Source organism: Balaenoptera acutorostrata, chromosome 10 (assembly GCF_949987535.1).
Source record: "Balaenoptera acutorostrata chromosome 10, mBalAcu1.1, whole genome shotgun sequence".
NCBI classification, from domain to species: Eukaryota; Metazoa; Chordata; class Mammalia; order Artiodactyla; family Balaenopteridae; genus Balaenoptera; species Balaenoptera acutorostrata.
In genome coordinates this window covers 99,576,949-99,598,207 of record NC_080073.1, presented here as the reverse complement: position 1 = coordinate 99,598,207, position 21,259 = coordinate 99,576,949, and the positions used below count along the sequence as shown (strand labels likewise).

General features: G+C 44.7%; 2 protein-coding genes across 9 annotated transcripts in view; both read left to right on the top strand.

Moving 5' to 3' along the window:
• Positions 1 to 21,259, top strand: part of GCNT2 (glucosaminyl (N-acetyl) transferase 2 (I blood group)) — a 121,596-nt gene that overhangs the window by 59,552 nt on the left and 40,785 nt on the right. Inside the window, exons 1-2 of one of the 8 annotated variants that reach the window (XM_028164483.2) lie at positions 6,405 to 7,739; positions 9,263 to 9,412. The exons of 5 other annotated variants lie outside the window; for them this stretch is intronic. In XM_028164483.2, coding sequence (XP_028020284.1) covers positions 6,821 to 7,739; positions 9,263 to 9,276 — 933 coding nt within the window. In that variant the 5' untranslated portion in view covers positions 6,405 to 6,820 and the 3' untranslated portion in view covers positions 9,277 to 9,412. Of the gene's footprint in view, positions 1 to 6,201; positions 7,740 to 9,262; positions 9,413 to 21,259 lie in introns of those variants that run through there. 2 more of the 8 variants (XM_057555303.1, XM_007173932.2) reach the window with 2 other exon arrangements.
• Positions 838 to 1,512, top strand: LOC103012094 (ferritin light chain-like). Its single transcript, XM_057555304.1, has one exon. It carries the CDS (start codon positions 838 to 840, stop codon positions 1,363 to 1,365), a length of 528 nt encoding a protein of 175 aa, XP_057411287.1. The 3' UTR covers positions 1,366 to 1,512.

Below are 21,259 nucleotides of genomic sequence, written 5' to 3'. Positions count from 1 at the left end.
CACTAGGAATTGCAGAACTCCTAGTGAATGGGAAGACTGAAATAGCATTAGAAGCTACTCAGCTCTTTCTAAAGCTTTTGGATTCCCAAAATAGAGAAGAATTTAGAAGACTACTGTATTTCATGGCTGTTGCAGCACATCCTTCTGAATTTAAATTACAGAAAGAAAGTGACAACCGAATGGCTGTGAAAAGGATATTCTCAAAAGCTATTGTTGACAATAAAAATTTATCCAAAGGCAAAACTGATCTTCTGGTACTCTTTTTAATGGATCATCAAAAAGATGTTTTTAAGGTTTTAAGATTCCTGGAACTCTACAAAAAATTGTCAGTGTTAAGCTCATGGACATTCAGAAGGGAAGAGATCCAAACAGAGACACAGGATATATTTATTGCCAGAGAATTGATCAAAGTGATTATTCTGACCATACAAGGAAGACAACCAAGGATGAGCTAATGAATTTACTAAAAAATATTGATGAGGATTCAAAACTTTCTGCCAAAGAGAAGAAAAAATTGCTAGCTCAGTTCTATAAATGTCACCCAGACATCTTTATTGAGTATTTTGGGGACTGAGTGTTCCAGTGTCTGTATATAACTTGTGTATTTTAAGAATAAATTATGTATCCTAAAGATCCAATCACATTGTAATATTGGATGTTCTTCTAAATATGAAACTGTACTTAATAAAACTTTTTTGTATAAAAAAGACCCACGGTCGCCCTTTCCTCCAGCCTCCGACCACCCTCCAACCTTCGGAGTCAGCCACTCATCTATCCTCGGTCACCGGGACCAGCCAACACCATTTTTTGAGCCGAATTCCTTATTACCGGTCAACTATGAGCTCCCAGATTCGTCAGAATTATTCCACCGAGGTGGAGGCCGCCGTCAACCGCCTGGTCAACATGCATCTGCGGGCCTCCTACACCTGCCTCTCTCTGGGCTTCTATTTCGACCGCGACGATGTGGCTCTGGAGGGCGTGGGCCACTTTTTCCGCGAATTGGCCAAAGAGAAGCACGAGAGCGCCGAACGTCTCTTGAAAATGCAAAACCAACGCGGCGGCCGCGCCCTCTTCCAGGACGTGCAGAAGCCATCTCGAGATGAGTGCGGTAAAACTCAGGACGCTATGGAAGCCGCCAGTAACATGGAGAAGAACCTGAACCAGGCCCTTCTGGATCTGCGTGCCCTGGGTTCTGCCTGGACAGACCCCCACCTCTGCGACTTCCTGGAGAGCCACTTCCTAGATGAGGAGGTGAAACTCATCAAGAAGATGGGTGACCACCTGACCAACCTCCGCAGGCTGGCTGGTCCCCAGGCTGGGCTGGGCGAGTATCTCTTTGAAAGGCTCACCCTCAAGCACGACTAGGAGCTTCCGGAGCCCAGTGGCCTTTGAGGAGCCCCTCTGGTGTCAGGGCTTCTGCTGAAGCCCCTCTCTGCAGCCACTAGGCAGCTTTTTAACCACCCTGGAGCCCTCTCCCAAGCCTTGGACCAAATGGAAACAATAAAGCTTTTTGCAGCAAAAAAAAAAAAAAGGGAAAATGGTTGCAGCACCAGTGACAAGACAATTCATTCAACAGCCAATAGACATTGACAGGCCTGGATGTGTCAGGCGCTGTGCATACAAAAAAGCCCTTCCCTCTTGGAGCTTAGGTTCTGGAGCACGACGAGGGAGGGGTAGGAGGGATGGAGAGAAGGAGACAGACGCAAGGTATTGCAGAATTTGAATCTCCAGGACTTGATGATCAGTGGGTCAGGAAGAGGGAGAACTTAGAAACTGAGCCTAGGTGACAGGGAGAAGAGTAAGGCCCCTCAAGGCTGCGACAGAGGAGAAAGGGCAGGTTTGAGGGGGAAGGAAATGAGTCTGCTTTTGGATGTGATCAGTAAACAGAACAAGTAGCTATGAAGCAAAAACTCCACAAAATCAACATGACTTTACATTACATTACATTGCAATGACCCACCTCCCCAGTCCCATGAAAAGTCAGACTAGGTTTCCTAGGAAATTCTCCTGCCATTAGAAGTTAAAATTGTAGTGACTATTGGGACTTCCCTGGCAGTCCAGTGGTTAAAACTCTGTGCTTCCGATGCAGGGGGCACTTGTTCCATCCCTGGTCGGACAGATCCCACATGTCTTTTAGAATTTCACATCTATGCATTCAGTTTCTTCCTGGAAAACTCAAATTGGGATTGCCAACAAAGTCCCAAATTCAAGATAATCCAAAATTGAGCTTATTATCTTGACCTAAAAAGCTCAACTCCTCTACTCCCAACTTGTCAAGTCCTTTCAACTAAAACCCCAGGCATCCTCTTGGACCACTCAACCAGTCAGTAACCAAATTCTGTTGATTCTTCTTCCTTCTTTTTTTCTTGGTCCGTTATCCTTCTCCTTTCTGTGTTTCTACTGCCTCAGTTGGAGCTCTTGCTATTGCTGGTCATGAACATTATCTTTTAACGATTTCTCCATCTCCACTCTTGCCATTCCACCTTGCAATTTCTTCACATCTGCTAAGTCAACTTGCTAAAGTCATACCTGAACATGGTATTTCCCACTTAGAGTCAGCAGCTCCCCTCTGTCAAGTAAAATTCCTGACCATGACATACCGGGATCTTCCATAACCAAGCCTCATCTCATGCCCTGTCTTTCCCAGTACGCTCATCTTCAAAACTTGCATTTTCAGTCAGTTGGCTTTTCTTATTTCCCTCCCAAATGTGGAGTGCTCTTCCTGATAGCGCCTGTGTTTCTGCTGTTTCATTTACTTATCTTTTATGTCTCAGCTCAATCAGTATCCTCTTTTGAAGACCTCACTACTCTTGGAGTCCCTTCACATCCCCAGGAGAACTGAGGAGGAGGAAGTGGTGGTGGTGATAACTAGTATATATTATATTTCAGGCTTACTATGTGAGAAGCGCTGTTCTAAGTGCCTTATTCATATTAAACCACACAAAACCTACCTATGAAGTAGGCACTGTTATATTTCTATCTTGTTGATGAGGAAACTGAGGCACAGAGAGATGAAGCAACCTGCCTGTGGACTCGGAAGCAATAGGCAATGACGTGTGATTTGACCTTAGAGAGTCTGGCTCTTGGATCTGTGCTCTCCAGCACCACACCTTACAGTGCGTCAATCATTTGATCAGTCTTTTCTTGGGTATCATTGTACTTTGGACATTTTTATTCTTGTACTTCAAATATTTCACTGCACCATGTTTTCTGTCTTATTTCCCCAACTATACCAAAGTTTCCGTGAAGGCTGGAGTAATTCTTACTCATATATGGTCCTAAACTCAGTAGGCACAGAGTGTTGGTAAGGTGAGAAAGGAGTGGAAAGAATGTTTGGTGTAGTATTTATGGATAAACAAATGAGTCATATATTTCTCTCAGACACTTTAAAACTGTTATTCCACCTCGTGATCACAGTAGCAGGGTTTTTGATTGAATCGTGTCTTTCGGAAAGAGATCTTCCCGCATTTTGCAGAATCTGAAACTTAAGAACAGGTGATTTATTCAGGATGCATAACCCAGGTTCCCTCACTGTATATGTTTCCTTATTAAATACAAATCAGTCTACAGAAAGACATACGTGGATGTATGCAAAGTTAATCTTAGTTCTATAGCCCTCTGGTGTCAGGGCTTCTGCCTGAAGCCCCTCTCTGCAGCCACTAGGCAGCTTTTTAACCACCCTGGAGCCCTCTCCCAAGCCTTGGAACAAATGGAAACAATAAAGCTTTTTGCAGCAAAAAAAAAAAAAAAAAAAAAATGGGAAAATGGTTGCAGCACCAGTGACAAGACAATTCATTCAACAGCCAATAGACATTGACAGGCCTGGATGCACCAGGCGCTGTGCATACAAAAAAGCCCTTCGCCCTTGGAGCTTAGGGCCCAGGCTCCTCATCCGGCTTCCACTGAAAGAGCTCTGCCAGCTCCCCTACTTCCCCCACCAAGGCCAGGAGGAGGTTCCGAGGTTGGTGGAACTGGTCCCAGTCTCGTTCAGCAGCAAACTCGGCGTGGAGGCGGCGGATGTCCTCGAGCGTTGGTTCCGAGCTGAACCATAAATCTGAACCCCTTTGTTGTTGGCCAGTTGGAAATATTAATGTAAACAGACTCTGTTGGCCTCATTGTCATGTATCTGAACACTTTGTCAAACTGCAAATATTTAAAATATTTTAATATTCACTCTAAGCCAAAAAGTCTTTGCCAAACTAGATACAGAAATTACTCTCTGTTGTCTTGAAATAGGATAGACTATAACCTGATATTTAAAGGTATTATTTGGGAAAAAAAGAAGCTTGGGATTGGATTTTCCATTATCATTCATTGTCTTGTCATTTACCATTATCATTCATTATCATATCATTTTCAGAGTCATTCTCTTTGCTCCATGGGAACGCTAAGAATTAGATTGATCTGCTCTGTCCAGATAAGGGCTCCATTTACTTTCTTCCACTTTGCATACAAAGCCAAAGGTGGGTTCTATGTAGAGTTTATTTGTGATGGGTCTTAGAGAATGAGGAGAATTTAGTAAGGGAGAGAGAAAAATAATGTACCAGCTGGAATAATGAAAACTGGGAGCAATAAAAGCTAGAATGAAAACCTACCGTGGTTCAGGAGGTGATGTGTCACTCAGCTGAAGTGCAGGGTGCCTTGAATCAAGGGGGCTTAGCATTGGTTTTCCTACCTCTGCTGAAAGCAAGGAATAAGCATATTGTTCTATTAATTTCATTAATAGCAGGGTAGAGACTTTTCAAAAGGGAGGAGAGAAAGGGCATTAAAGGACATTTTTTCTTCATGCGGGGGTGGGTGGGCGCTCGGTCTCCGATAGTGAGCTACTGCTACAGGATGGAGGCTCAGAGGGGATACGATCACTTCGAAGGGGAGGTGACACGGGAAGGCATGAAGTAGTTGCATGGGTATGTTAGAAGCCATCATAAATAAAATATGTTGATCTGTATTAAAAAAAAAGCTGGTCGGAAAAATAAAAGGTTGAAGATGAGAACCTTGTAAGTTAAAGAGCTTCATGCTCTTCAGCCAAAACTCTGCTATTTACAAATAGGGGAAAACAACATTCGTTTCCTAGGTGATTTGACAGGCTTAACCGGGCAGGTATAAAGCACTTCTCTTGAGTATTAGATGATGTTCTCTGGGTAGTGAAAACCTGAATGCGCTCTAGGTGCGCTTATCCGAACATCATTTGTGCCAGGATTCGAGTGCTTTCCGGTGAAGTTTTAAGGTCTCATCTAAATCAGGGGATGTAGCTTGGCATTTGTTCATTGGACCCCAACATCCTGTTACCAAATCAAACTCAGGGCCTCTCGCCGGCGGGCAGTAAGGCCAATCTAACGACGCCGGGTTGTGGTGAAGGAAAGTGCAGCATTTATTGTAAAGATGCCAATACAAAGAGGATGGGTGGCTCATGTTCTAAAACCCCGACGGTTTTGGGGGGAGTATTTAATGGGCAAAATTTGGGCTGAGGGCTACAGGGCTTGTGACTTGGTTCTGACTGGCTGGTGGCGAGGTAGCAGGGCGGCGCTCCAGGGATCTTGGGCTCAGCCTGAAGTTACCATCCTCCACCTGGGTGGAGGCCTTAGTTCCAGCAGAAGAACTCAAAGATATTGTTGTGTGTATCCCTTGAGGAGGAACCAGGACGCTGCCCCAAGGCTGCAGTATTGTTTCTAGGCTGTTCCTCCCTTGTTTCTGCATCCCCTCCCTTCCCTGATTAGCAACTGTTTGAATCTGCCCTTTGAAGCTCAGGGAACGTCCAGGAGCCTGAAGGAAGCCTATTTCCTACAAACAAGAAACGGCGGGCACGGAAAGAATTTGTACCAGGGAGGACCCCACAGGGTCCTGCTCCGTTTCAATCCTTATGATAAGCACCACGGTGGGAGGAGAGGGGCTGTCACGACGTAATCTCAAAGTCACAGGACCCAGAGCCCTGCACTTTCAGATCCCCTAGGACTGGAACCCCGGTAAGCTCTTGTTTTAGAAAAGAGAGGGCCGGGGACTTCCCTGGCGGTCCAGGGCTGAAGACTCCGCGCTTCCACTGTAGGGGCTTCGGGTTCAATCCGCGGTCCAGGAACTGGGATCCCGCATGCCTCGAGGCAGGGCCAAAAAAAGAAAAAGAAAAAGAGTAGGGCGGGGCTAGAAAGCATTACAAAAGAGCCCGGTGGGTGAGGTTTTTTTAAATTTTCGATCTCGTCCCTTCAGTCAGTTTTTCACTAAAGCGGCATGTCTGGGAACGGAGGCAACATTATACCCCGTGGAGCGTGGTCGAAGAGTGGAGGGACCAGGCTGTGGATCATTGCCATGAGCAACAAGGCGGGGCGAGTGCCGCAGCCTGTCGGATGACTAGCAGGAAACGGCAAGCCTGCCAGAACGCATCATTTCAACTTTCGTTCTTACTGTATTAATGCCCTGAATGACAGTAACAAGAGGGGGGCAAAAAACCCTCCGGAAATGAAGGAAAAGAGATCTGAGAAACTAAATCTGCAGGGGAAAAGGAGACTAAAACCAGAGTTTTAGTGAAACAGCTAGCCGTTGGGAGCTGGGAGCCAGAGGGAGGGAAAAAGGCTGGGCTTAAGCAACCTGCTACCGGGATGTAGACAAAGGCGGTTTGAAAGGCAGAGGACGAGGCGGGCTCAGTAGCTACTCTCAGCATGGGGAGTGCGCCAGCCGCTGGATTCCCGGGATGAAACCGAATGAATTCACCGTGTCTCCTTCAGTGCACGAATTACTGGAGTATGCACCGAAGTAAGAACTCAGAGAAAAAAGTAAGTTTGGGAGAGGACTTAGATTTTGACGGTCTTTGAAATCTCCTCTTGGAGGCATGCCTTCATTGATGCGTTACCTCTTTATAGTTTCTGTCTCTTGTGTAATCATTTTTATCGTGTTCTACGTGTTCAATTTTGGGGGCGAGCAAGGCTTCCAGAGGCTAAATAACTCGGACACTTCGATGCTGAGTCAAGTTTGCATATCCTTTATCAATGGCAAAACACCTTTCCTCTGGAGAAACAAACTCATGATCTATGAGACGTCCTCTTGCAAGGAATACTTGACTCAAAGCCACTACATCACGGCGCCGTTATCTAAAGAAGAAGCTGAATTTCCTTTGGCATATATCATGGTCATCCATCACAATTTCGACACCTTTGCAAGGCTCTTCAGAGCTATTTACATGCCTCAGAATATCTACTGTGTTCACGTGGATGAGAAAGCGACAGTTGAATTTAAAGATGCAGTGAAGCAATTACTGAGCTGCTTCCCAAATGCTTTTCTGGCTTCCAAGATGGAACCCGTGGTCTATGGTGGGATTTCCAGGCTCCAGGCTGACCTGCACTGCATCAAAGATCTTGCAGCCTTGGACGTTCCGTGGAAGTACGCCATCAACACCTGTGGGCAAGATTTCCCCCTGAAAACCAACAGGGAGATAGTTCAGTATCTGAAAGGGTTTAAAGGGAAAAACATCACCCCAGGGGTTCTGCCTCCAGCTCACGCAGTTGGACGGACTAAATATGTCCACCGAGAGCACCTGGGCAAAGAGCTTTCCTATGTGATAAGAACCACAGCATTGAAACAGCCTGCTCCCCACAATCTCACCATTTACTTTGGTTCTGCCTATGTTGCCCTGTCAAGAGAGTTTACCAACTTTGTTCTCCATGACCCACGGGCTCTTGACTTGCTCCAGTGGTCCAAAGACACCTTCAGTCCGGATGAACATTTCTGGGTGACGCTCAATAGGATTCCAGGTATGTGGGATTTCCTATTTCACGTGAAGGCAACGTGCCATCCTTGAAAGGGCTTTTCGAGAGCCAGCTCCTTTTTATTAGAAGTAGAAGATGAAAACTGAAATATATAGTTTTCTCCTGCATCCTTTATAAACTCTAAACATCTAAAGAATGACGTTCTTTAGAATACAGTATTCTAACCAAGCCAAATAATACCTTTTAGTGGTATTGCTTTGCAGTTCATTGTGTTCTTTTGCATTCATCATCTTATTAAATCTTTAACCACAATCGGTATTATTGTTCTCCATCCCCACTGGTGTCCTTTCTTTCCCGCAAATTTGTCAGACTTGCTGTAACCCCAGGGCCATTGCCTTGGCCACTCCCCTGCCTAGCCCCAGACCTTCACAGGCTCCCTCTTATCAGCCAGAGGTCATCAGCTCAGAGAAGCTGAGCTGACCACCCCACCTTTTTCCTTCAAAGAGTTTATTATCATCTGGAATATCCTATCTACTTACTTGCATGGATTTGTTCTTGCCCTCCTCTGTATTAGCTCCGTGAAGTTGGCTCATTTTCTATCTTGTTAACTGCTGTATCCTCCATGCATAGAACACATAGTACATGCTCAATAAAAATGAATGAATGAATGACTGGCAAAGCATGAGACTTTACTATGTCACCACAGCTGTCTCCCTAAGACCCAGTGAGCAAAGAAATATTTAGACTCATGCATGTACTATATCACAGGTGTAAAGTTTTAAAAATACATATATTTTAACTTCAGATAAATAATGAGATTCCAGGAGAAGCTCCTTCCTTTCTCATCAAAACAGTTCTACCTGTACTAACGGACCAGATCAATTATTTTTAAAACTGTATAAAACATGATAGGATTTCTTCTGAAGGAAACAGCATGCTTTGGACCCAATGAAAAATACAAAATGGATCTCTGATGAACTCGACAGCATTATTATAGCAAGAGAAAAGCAATCATTGTTCTGGTTTTTGGGGGGTTGCCAAGTTGGAAACACTGGTAGGTGCTCTCAGGCTGCAGGGTGGGGCCTGCTGGGCGATAAACATGCCAGCATTCTCTGGAAAATACCGTGTTTGGTCTCTGAATCCCAGGGTGACTGGCCTGGTGAACAGGGCTTGCTCTCGAACTGTGCAAGCTCTCTTTCTTGACCTCCCTCTTCCTATGGCCATCTTTTCACCTTTTATCTGTTGTTCCCATCATTGGCATCTAATCGGTGAGCATTAGGTAATTAGAGGCTGATTTTCATATTTAAACATTTATTCCCTTAGGATTTATAAAGATTTGATACTAGCCTTTTGGTTCCACAGTATCACACTAAAATGAAGGCAGTTCGTAACTTCACAAAAGCCTGAATTGTCGTTTCTTAAAAACAGGGGTTTGCGTTAGTGTTAAATGTCTGTTTGGTTTGCAGAAGGATGGTCAGTCTTATCAATGTCAAATCAATTTAACAAAATCGAGGAAAACTAATCTCTTACCCCCCATTTTTTTTTCTTTACCCCCTTCTCCTTTCCAGCCCTGGTGAAATAGACAAGGCGGGAGAAGAGACCATTTTTGCTGTAGGTTTGTGGGGTGACTCGCTGGCTTCTACCCTCTCTCAGAGACAGTAGGACCCCATATAAATAGCCTCTTGGAATCTCCAATCTCCCCAGCTACAAACTAAGGGCCCCAGGAGGCAAGATCCTTTTTGTTCCTACATATGCCTTTCTTTGCAGAGGACACCATACCCAGAACCACATAAACACCTAGCATGCAGCTGTCGAGAATTTGTAGAAAGGCCAAAATGCTTTTATTTATAAATAAATAAATAAATAAAGTGAGACTCAGTAGAAAGTATACTCATAGAGGTGAGTCTAGACTCCATCAGTCTTGTTGCCCCTTAGCCTTGGCAAATGCCTTTCATTACCCCTGTAGGAAATCGGAGATGAGAGCTCCGCTAAGGGCACCTCAGTGGTCTGATTCTGCAAGGGATGTTTTTCAGGATAACATGACATTTCCTAGGGTCTTGCCTCCTTCCTCTCTTACATTCCAGATGGCATCCTGGTTCAGGGAGCAAGCAGGAAGATATCCTGCTTGTAGGTGGGCCCTTCCTGAATTACAAGTGATTTAAAGAAAACAAGCCATCACATGCTCTAGCCCCAGTGATGGACCACCCCATCTTCAAAGGCGATGCAAAATTCAGTCACATGCTCCAGTCCCTCCAGCGGTTGGTTTTCCACTTGAGCGCGTTCTTTGTGATTTAGGATTTGGTGCGTGAATCTGGTTCTTTATTACCAGACAACCTTTTACCATATCACGTCTTCTGTGTTCAGTGTTCATGTTTTAAGGGGAAAAGTCCTTCGGTAAATACAGCGGAAACATTTTCGCAAACGCGCAAGTTCAGATGGTACCGTTCCTTGCCTCCCTCAAAGTTTCCTTCTGTTTTTATCCTAAACATCCTAAATTTAAGCGTTTGTGTTAGAAAGACCCTGCACAGGCATATCAGGCTCCCTGAAACACCCACAAGAGGACTGAGGCCAAGAACATGATTAGTACCCTGTTACTAGATGATATCAGACAACAAAATGAGAATAGTTTAAAATTAGTGAGACTCGGGATTTCCTTGGCGGTCCGGTGGATAGGACTCCGTGCTTCCACTGCAGGAGGTGCGGGTTTGATCCCTGATTGGGGAAGTGAGATCCCACATGCCGCGCTGCACGGCAAATAAATAAATAAAGTGAGACTCAATAGAAAGTATGCTCACAGAGGTAAGACTAAATCACATATCTTCACACTGTTTTGTTTTGTTTTGTTTTTTCATGTTGTCTTTCTATTGAGAAAATGACTCCTCTCTTGGTTTTCAACACTTAAGTTTTTTCCAGACTGCATTAGAATTAGAAATGGTGCCGGGCCATGTTCCTTGGGGGCCCCAGTCTCACATCCTTCTTCAGGGAAGGCCAGAAAGAGTGGTTTTCATTCCATCCTGTGTGGCTGTGTACAGGCGGATTGTCTAGATTTCTCCCTTCTGGCTGTATTCTCAAAGGAAACCCTTCGGGAGCACAAATTTCTCTCACTCATCCTATAGCGCTTGAGGGTTACGGTTAGGGTCAGCATGAGGCTCTGTCATGTGCACGCCGTTCGAATTCTGGTGCACGCTGACGTTTTCTAACTTCTCCAATCTTTGTAATCGCTGCTGTATGTCACCTTAAGAAAAGCTCATTTCCTCTAGGTTTTCTGGTTATTCCCATAGCATGTTCTTTGGCCCACCTGCCCCAGGGCGGAGTGCCAGAGACCATTGAGATGCTTGGCTTTAAGTCTTGTGGAATTGTTGAGGATCTGCAGAAGGCTGTGCTGGTCTAGTTTTTTCACTGTCCATTTCCGTGGCTCACTTGTCTTCTGGTCCCACTTTACGGTGGGTCTGTCTCTAATGAAAAGGCAAAACTGCTCCAGGCTTTGACTTCAGCTACTTTCTTCCCCTCACTGCCTAAGCGTGCTCTTTTGGAGTTTTGCTCATGCGTTTCTCTGACCTTTCTCATGCCATGAGGTTTTTGTTCCCTAAGAATGTTTTCATTTGCCTCTTCTTTTTTCCATTTTGTATACTTCTTTTTTTTTTTTTCCGGAGCCCCTTTGTCAAATAAATTACCTCAACTTCAGAAAGGACCACATGATCACATTTCCTCGTGTTTCAAAGCTAAAAATAGCTTGTTTCCTACTTTGATTTCTTTTGCTTTTTTAACTTTGTGCCTTATATGTGGACATTCTTTGGGCATGTGTTATGACTCTTTGAGTTGCATGTGACAGAAACACAACTCAAAGTTGCTTAAACAGACCCCAGAACTTACTGGGTCATAGAATTGAGGTGCCCAAGGAGGGCCTCCGCGTAAAGCTGGATCAAGGCTTGGAACGGTATATGTGGGACTCTTTGTCTCTGTGAAGTGACCAGCCGTCCCCATGTGCCCAGGTCTGAGGGGGGTCTTGAGCATGGGACCTTCCACGCTAAAGCCAGGGAAGTCCCAGTTTGGTCTGAACTGGTCACTCTGTCTGTCTGTCTGTCTGTCTGTCTGTCTCTGGGTTGACTTTATTCAGTTTGGTCCTCCCCACATGGTGTCAGAGAGGCTCAGAAGTAGCTCCAGCTGCTTGCTTCTCACACCTGGCACTCCTGAGAGAAAAGAAAGGTTTTTTTCCTCATAGTTCCAGCAACAGCTCAGGGAAGTCGTCAGATTGGTCCTGCTCGGTCCAAATCCCTATCCCTAAACAAACCAGGGGCAGGAAGAATGCTGACCAGCCTCTCTTGGGTCACTTTTTCACCCTAGAGCTAAAAGTTCAGGGCAAGCTGTGGTGAAGGATGGTTCTTCGCCGTGATGCCTGCCAGACAAAAGCACACGCCCACTGCAAGGTGGTTCCGGGTCCTGCAGGCAGGGGGGTTTTCAGCGAGCATCTCCACCTGGATTAGAAGGAGAAGATTTAATGAGATACACAGTTTTCAGCACTTGGGCAATTATATAACTTGGAGAAGACTAATTAAATTACCATTGTGGAAAAGGCATGATCTCAATAAGCATACTTCTCTTCCCTCATAGAAATATTTTATTTATTTATTTTTAAAAAATAAATGTATTTATTTTTAAAAAATAAATGTATTTATTTTTGGCTGCGTTGCGTCTTCATTGCTCTGCACGGGCTTCCTCTAGTTGCGGCGAGCCGGGGCTACTCTTTGTTGTGGTGCGCGGGCTTCTCATTGCAGTGGCTTCTCTTGTTGCGGAGCACGGGCTCTGGGCGCACAGGCTTCAGTAGTTGTGGCTCGCGGGCTCTAGAGTGCAGGCTCAGTAGTTGTAGCGCACGGTCTTAGTTGCTCCACGGCATGTGGGATCTTCCTGGACCAGGGATCGAACCCCGTGTCCCCTGCATTGGCAGGCGGACTCTTAACCACTGCACCACCAGGGAAGTCCGTCATAAAAACATTTTAAATAAAATTATATTTTATTTATATTTATAGATATAAATAATAAGTATATCAATAAATAATTTAATTATTTAATATAAATTTGATAATTTTATACAAATATATCTTTATATTTCTTTTTAATAATAATTATTATATTTGGATAGTACTTAGTTTGCAAAGGAACTTCTAACACATTATCTCCTTTAATTCTTATAAGAATTCTATTAAGGGGAGGACGGTTGTTCCCATTTTGCAGACGAGAAATTTAAGATTAAAATAAGTGGCTTGTCCAAAGACAAATATTGCATATACCTAGCAAGAAATAAGAATGAAAAGAGGGAATTCCCTGGCTGTCCAGTGGTTAGGACTCGGCACTTTCACTGCCAGGGCCCAGGTTCGATCCCTGTTCAGAGAACTGAGATCTCGCAAGCCGAGCGGCGCAGCCAAAGAAAAAAGAAAAAAAGAAAAAGAATGAAAAGAAACATCTACAGGGAAGTAGGGGGAAGCAGAGGTAAGATTTATGTGGTAAGCTTAGATTAAATTGAACCTAGTTTTATGAATTCTTCATTTGATTATTGCAATAACAGCAAGTGTTCAGAAGATGAAACTTAGCTAATTCTAAGTCTCATTAAGCTTGGGGAATGATTATATAATTGGACCCACCCAGGAATTTTCTCTCTTGTTCCTTATGTCATCTGGATACTTAGCCCATTTTCCTGAAAACGCTGGCTTTTCCATGCGAGCCGAAGGTACAGAAAAGATCAGGAGAGTAATGTTTACTGAACATCTGCCCATGGGTCTGCATTATCTCAGTTTAATCGTCGCAAGAATCCTGTTGGGTCGGTATCTAAATTCACATTTTACACGTGTGAGGATGGGATCAGAGGGGCTGAGTGACGTGTCCTGCTCCAAAAGCCGGAAGCACAGTAAAGGAGAGAGTGCGTGCAACGGGCACCTGGAATTCTACACGCTCAGAACTCAACCCATGCTCGCCTTTGTGTGCCCCTCAATCAACAGCGCCCTCTGTTAGCTTAGACCTGCCGGCCGGCTGCTCTCTCCTCAGTTCTCACCACCCCCATCCCTCCAGCCCTGGAGCTTGGTTTCCAGAGTCGAGAGAACCAGGTTGGAATCCTAGCTCCTCCTTCGCCAGCCTTGTGACCCGACGACTGGAAAGCCCAGTCTTAGAGTAGCCGTGCAGCATAGATGTTGAAAGCTGGACCCTGGAGCCAGACTGCCTGAATTTGAATCTCTGCTCTGCCATTTACAAGCTTTGTGACTCTGGACAAGTGACCTAAATGTGGGAGCCTCCATTTCTCCATCTATAAAATGGGAGAAATAATGATATTTACATCAAATCTGTGAGGCTTAGATGAGTTTGACCAGTGCCCAGCACATATTTTGAGTGTTAGTTTTTATTGTTTTTACTGTTATTATCATTATTATTTTCTTCATCTGTAAAATGGATATTCATTCAATAAATTTATTTTATTTTATTTTTTATTGAAATATAGTTGCTTTACAATGATTCAGATATATATATATATACATATATACGTATATATATGAATATATATCTATATATATTCTTTTTCAGATTATTTACCCTTATATGTTATTACAAAATATTGAGTATAGTTCCCTGGGCTATACAGTAGGTCCTTGTTGGTTATCTACTTTATATATAGTAGTGTGTCTATGTTAATCTCAAACTCCTAATTTATCCCTCCCCCTACCCCAATAAATATTTACTGAGCACTTAAGACACTGTGCTGGGTACTGAGAAATAATAGTGAATAAGTATATAATAGTGAATAAGACAAATAAGGCCCCTACTCTCATGGAGTATTCTAGAAGGAGGAGACAGGCAATAAAAAGTAGACAGATAAGATAATTAGAGATTCTAAGTGCTATGAAGGAAACAAGCAGGCTGACGCAGGAAGGGACCTACTTCCTAGTGAGTGAAAGTAGCACATGAACTGCACCTCCAAAATGAGAACAAGCCATCGGAACAAGAAGGAGGTTCCAGGCAAAAGGATTAGAGATTGCAAAGGCCCTGAGGTGAGCAAAGGCTCCATGTGTTCAGGAGCCAGAAAAGCAGCCAAGGGGACGGGGGTGAGGGCTGGACCTGGCGTGACGTGGGCGAGGCCCTCGTGTGACGGTCACGGGGATGCCTTGACCTGGCAGCACCCGGTTCATAGGGTTGTGGGCAGAAGACGCAAGGGGATGTGGGCAAGGGCTCGGCTCCTGCCAGGTACAGGGTAAACGGTTAGTGAATGGGATCTGGCTGTTGGCCTCCTTTCCATGGCTGGTGCTGCCATCCCTCTCTCTCTTCCTCTCTCTCCTACAATAGCCTAATTTCTTTCTAACTACTTTCCCTGACGCCATTCTCAGCCTGCTTTAATCCATCCTCCATAGTGACAGAAAGACCTCGATAAAAATGCACGTCGGTCTCATGATCACGACTCTCCTTCTTAGAAACCTCCTGTGCAGCCCCGCCACAAACAGCCTCACGTCCTGGCCCCTTTGCTGGAAGGGAGCTCATTGCAGCGTGGCCCCTTGACCTCTGCAGCACCTTCTCGCCCTATGCTCCGCTCCCCCATCCCATACCGCACACCGGCTGTACCAGACAACTCGTGGGTCCCAGATGTGCCGCTTTCAGCCTCCCTGCCTCGACGCATGCCAGCTCCCCTCCAGAATGCTCTAGAACGCTCTTCCTCCCTCTCCCTCCTCTGATTGGCACGGGCATTTCTTTGAAGATTCAGCTTAGAGTCATATTCTCTAAAGAGCCTTTCCTAGTTCTCGCTCCTGTGGACTCCATCCCCCTGTGTCACACTGTACTACTGTTAGTCGTGCAATGCTGTGTTTGTGCTCCTGGTGGCCTTCTAGACTGGCCTGCAAGGGCAGCACCAGCACCTGCGAATTTCTTCTTCCTCCTTCCTGGCACAACGCCTGGTACACGAGCAATGGAGCCCTGGCTCCTCGGTGTCATTTCACTTGCACAAACTCAACTGTATTCTCTCTCTCTCTCACACACACACACGTACACACATGCACACTCACAGTGTGTGTAAGTCTAAATGGCCATCCCTCCGCCGCCCTCCATTCCGCCCAACGAGTCTGGGGTCCGCAGTGAGCGTGAGGTGGATTCTGCCTTCGCATGACGGGTCTCGGTTCCCATGCTCACGGATCTTAAAGATACAGTGTGCGTCTCATGACATAGCTCCTCAGCTCAAATTAACTTCTTCATCTGGTGCTCATAAGAAGAAACCACCATCTGGGCCAAGATGAAAAGGAAAATTGTCAGCATTGGAATTATGGAGAGAATCCGTGTCAACTTAATATTCCCAAAGGATTTCTCCAGAGGAATTTTGACTGTATGCTGTCTTCCCTGTACATTTTGGCTTTGTAACCTAATCTCCCAGTAGGATGTATACCTTCTCTAAATGTTTGTTGGATTTTTTGATTGGCTAGTAATTGGCAAAGTATGGGCACAAATTCAGATCATCCTATTTCTAATCTAGTGTTCTGCCCCCATCCTCAATGCAATGTATAGAATCGCTCTTTTTTTTTTAAAATAAATTATTTATTTTTGGCTGCGTTGGGTCTTCGTTGCTTAACATGGGCTTTCTCTAGTTGCGGTGAATGGGGGCTACTCATCGTTGCGGTGCGCAGGCTTCTCATTGCGGTGGCTTCTCTTGTTGCGGAGCGCGGGCTCTAGGCGCACAGGCTTCAGTAGTTGTGGCTCGCAGGCTCTAGAGAGCAGGGTCAGCATAGTTGTGGCGTACGGGCTTAGTTGCTCCACATATAGGATCTTCCTGAACCAGGGCTCGAACCCGTGTACCCTGCATTGGCAGGCGGATTCTTAACCACTGTGCCACCAGGGAAGTCCCTAGAATCACTCTTTTCTAAAAGTTGTTTGTACTCAGAAAAGGCAGATAGGGTAAAAGTGCCACGAAGAGATGATTGTCTGAAGCCAGCAGTCTTGGGACAATACTTTGTCACAGAACTTTGAGCAATAACTTCAACATTAGGAAAAAGCTATCATGTGTTGCCAAAAGTGTTAAAGGGCAATGCTTTTATAATCCCTCTTTGGAAACTTATATTTAAATGGATTCTGTTCTTTTCATTTCTTGGTTACCAACTACTGAATTGAGACTTGGGTAACAGCTGATTTTAGAGCCACTATTCTCAGTGAAATGCAGAACTAGGGAGAGTGAAGTTTTCAATAAACAACCCCTGTGAGTCTTTTCCCCAGTTTGCTTTTTGGCTCTTGCTGTTCTCTCTCCCTTGGTGATCTCACTGGCCTCCAGGCTCATCACCATTCCTGTCCTGATGAATCATGACCCTGCCTCGTGCTCCCAGGCCCTCTCTGCGTTCCTCCCAGGCCTTTGGGCATCTCTTCCTGAGGGTCCCACTGGCACCTGCTCAGGTGCCCCCGCTTGCATTGCCCTACTCCCCAGAAACCCCCTTCTCCAGAACCTCTGGGACAGGCACTGCTGTCCTCCATGTCAGCCGCTGTCTCCTCTTCCAGCCCCCCACACCTAATCAGCGCATTCTGTACATTGTGTGTGTGATAGGTTTCCAGGGAGTATCACCGATCGGTTCCCATCATTACTGCTCTAACTCCAGCCCATCCTGCCAATCTCTCAAGTAGATTGTTAGACCCATCCATGTGGTCTCTCTGGCCCAAGTCGCCCTCTTCAAAACATTCTAACCCTCGACATATTTTTCTTCTAAGAATAACTTCTCAATTCCAAAAGCTTCAGTGACATTTTTCAATAGCTTATTGAATTATTCAATACAAACATCTCAACGTGGCACGTTGGATGTTGGATGGTTGCATATCCCTGTTGAAAATCACATCAATATCACTGATTAATCAATTCCCACGGCTGCCTTCCCTGAAAGGAACACTCCAGAAAAACCACGCCTTGTATTCCTGCCTTTGGTACTTTTTTTCTTGTCAGTCTCCTTCCTTGGGTCATTCTCCTCTATTTCTCCTATTTAAATAATGGCCTGAATAGGTCTGCATTCAATGCATTGTCATTTAGGGAGTGTTCCCTGATTTTGTTTTTTTTCTCTATTGTACATTTTGTAAACCTTTGTTGTAACTCCTTTTTTTTTTTTTTTTGGCTGGACCGCCAGGGAAGTCCCAGTTGTAACTCTTTTATGCCATTCTATAATCTTCTTTGAACTATAATTATGAATGTGGATATCATATTACCCTGACAACTGTTATCTCTTCAGGGTCTTTTACATTTTTGGCAGCTCAACATAGGGCATATCCAGTGGGATAAGAATAAATATTTTCTGAACTGGAAATAACTGAAATAACATTTAATATGCCCCTCAGCACTGCTGCCAACTCAGCTGCAAATCACCCCCTCCACCGCCCCCTTCACCACCACTACACGCACACACACACACACACAGCCTAGATTCCTTTGCCAAATCTTAATAGGTCAGCTTCAGACAGCATCTTCCAGCATGTTCAGTTTTTCTGGGGATTATCCTGAAGTCCTTTCTGCCCCTAGTCAACAGCAATGGCACTGTTCTCTCTCTCTCTGTTTTTCCAAAGCGTCTTGCTCATCTTGGGAATGCTTCTCAATGCCAAGTTCATCCTGGGGGCAGCACCAGCTCAAGCCAGACTGTGCTTCAATGCAAGGCCCACCATCTGTGAGCTTAACCAATGGGCACCTAACTATGCACCAAAGAAGTAAAAATAACAGCCTAACATCAGAGGACCCTATTTTAAAGACCAGATCTGGGTTTTTACAGGGCTGCTGCTCTGATGGCAGTAACCCATCATTTGATGAAGCAAATGGCCCTGCTAAGATTTTTAGTGATTTTTCTCTGGGTCTTGGAGTGGGCAATTTGCAGTCTTAGAAAGCTACATCCAAAGCAACAGTTATAGGGAATTTCCTGTGCTGTGCGGCCAAAAAAAAAAAAAAAAAAGGAACCCACTAAGCTGCAGTTACTTTTCTAACTGACCTTTTCTCTTTTTTTTCATATTCATTACTTGTATTTTCATCATTACATCATTACTGATTGCTTGACTTTATTTAGATCAAGAATGATATGAAAGCACGCTGACTGAACTTAAGGTAAAGAAAGCAAACATTCTGAGAGCCATTTTTTTACATGAACATGGATTATACCATTTAATGCAGACCCAAGGCCATGCAGTTTTTGCAGGTAGATTTTACTTCCATCCAGACTCTTTTCATGTAGATCATAAAAATACAATACAGTGTGATGAGCCCAATTCAAAAATTACATGCTGCAGCCCATATTAACACTGACAGTTCCTAATAGAGGAAAAGAAAATTGAATTTTCTTTTTTTATTTTTTGGCTGTGTTGGGTCATCATTGCTGTGTGTGGGCTTTCTCTAGCTGCCGCGAGCAGGGGCTGCTGTTCGTTGTGGTGCGAGGGCTTCTCATTGCGGTGGCTTCTCTTGTTGCGGAGCTCGGGCTCTAGGCGCATGGGCTTCAGTAGTTGTGGCACGCGGGCTCAGTAGTTGTGGCACGCGGGCTCAGTAGTTGTGGCTCGCAGGATCAGTAGCTTTGGCTCGCGGTCTCAGTAGTTGTGGCTCGCGGGCTCAGTAGCTTTGGCTTGCGAGCTCAGTAGTTGTGGCACGTGGGCTCAGTAGCTGTGGCTCACGGGCTCTAGAGAGCAGGTGCAGTAGTTGTGGTGCACGGGCTTAGTTGCTCCGTGGCATATGGGATCTTTCCAGACCAGGGCTCGAACCCACGTCCCCTGCATTGGCAGGAGGATTCTTAACCACTGCGCCACCAAAGAAGTCCCAAAAATTAAATTTTCTTGACCTAACTAACCAGTTCTTAATGTGGTTTCTCAACGCCTGTCTTTCATTCTCTGATCTGAATAGTACGTGACATTCTTTCTTGACATGCTTTTGGACAAAGCCATGAGTAGAAGAAGTTGTTTCCCAAATGTGTTTACCTTTTTTGAAAATTGAGATATAATTAAGACAAAATAGTGTATCAGTTTCAGGTGTACAACACAATGAGTTAATGTTTGTATATCCTGTGGAATGGTTACCACAGCAGGTCTAGCTGACATCCATTGCCACGCACGGTTGCAATTTTCTTTGCCTTGTGATGAGAACTGTTAAGATCTACTCTCTTAACAACTTTCAAAGATACAGTAACGTATTATTGACTGCAGTCACCATGCTGTATGTTGCATCCCTATGACTCAGTTATTTCATAACTGGAGGTCTGTACCTTTTGACCCCCTTCCTCCATTTTGCCTAACCCACCCCTGCCTCTGGCAACCACCAATCTGTTCTCTGTACCTATGGGGGGGGTTTGTTTTTTTAGATTCACATGTGAGTGAGATCATACCATATTTATCTTTCTCTGTCTGACTTATTTCATTTAATGCCCTTGAGGTCCATCCGTGTTGTCATAAATGGCAAGATTTCCCTCTTTTTTTATGGCTGAATGCATATGTGTGTGTGTGTGAATGTGTGTTCTCATTTCCTTCGGATAAATTCCCAGAAGTGGAATTGATGGATCATATGGTAGTTCTGCGTTTAATTTTTTGAGGAACCTCCATGCTGTTTTCCACAGTGGCTTTACCAATTTACATTCCCAGTAACAGGGCACAAGGGTTCCCTTTTCTCCACACCCTCGCTGACACTTTTTATTTCTTGTCTTTTTGATAAGAGCCATTCTAACAGGTATGAGGTGATATCTCATTATGGTTTTAATTTGCATTTCCCTGATCATTAGTGATGTTGAACACCTTTTCATGTACCTGTAGGCTGTCTGTATGCCTTCTTTGGAAAAATGTCTATTCAGTTCCTCTGCCCATTTTCTAATTGGATTGTTTGGTTTTTTGCTATTAAGTTGTATGAGTTTTTTAATATATTTTTGATATTAACCTCTTATCAGATATATGATTTTCAAATATTTTCTCCCATTCTTAGGCTATCTTTTCATTTTGTTGATGGTTTCCTTTGCTGTGCAGAAGGTTTTTAGTTCAATGTAGTCCCACTTGTTTTTGCTTTTTTGCCTTTTTTTTTTAATTTAAAAAATTTATTTATTTATTGGCTGCGTTGGGTCTTCGTTGCTGCGCACGGGCTTTCTCTAGTTGCGGCGAGCGGGGGCTACTTTTGGTTGTGGTGCGCGGACTTCTCATTGCGGTGGCTTCTCTTGTTGCGGAGCACAGGCTCTAGGTGTGTGGGCTTCAGTAGTTGTGGCTCGTGGTCACTAGAGCACAGGCTTGGTAGTTGTGGCTCATGGGCTTAGTTGCTCTGTGGCATGTGGAATCTTCCTGGACCAGGGATTGAACCCATGTCCCCTGCATTGGCAGGCGGATTCTCAACCACTGCACCACCAGGGAAACCCTATTTTTGTTTTTGTTGCTTGTGCTTTTGGTGTCAGATCCAAAAAGTCATCACCAAGACCAATGTCAAGGAGCTTACCCCCCTACGTTTCTTTCTAGGAGTTCTATGGTTTCAAGTCTCACGTTCGGGAATTCCCTGGCGGTCCAGTGGTTAGGACTCCACGCTTTCACTGCCGAGGGCCCGGGTTCAGTCCCTGGTCGGGGAACTAAGATCCCAC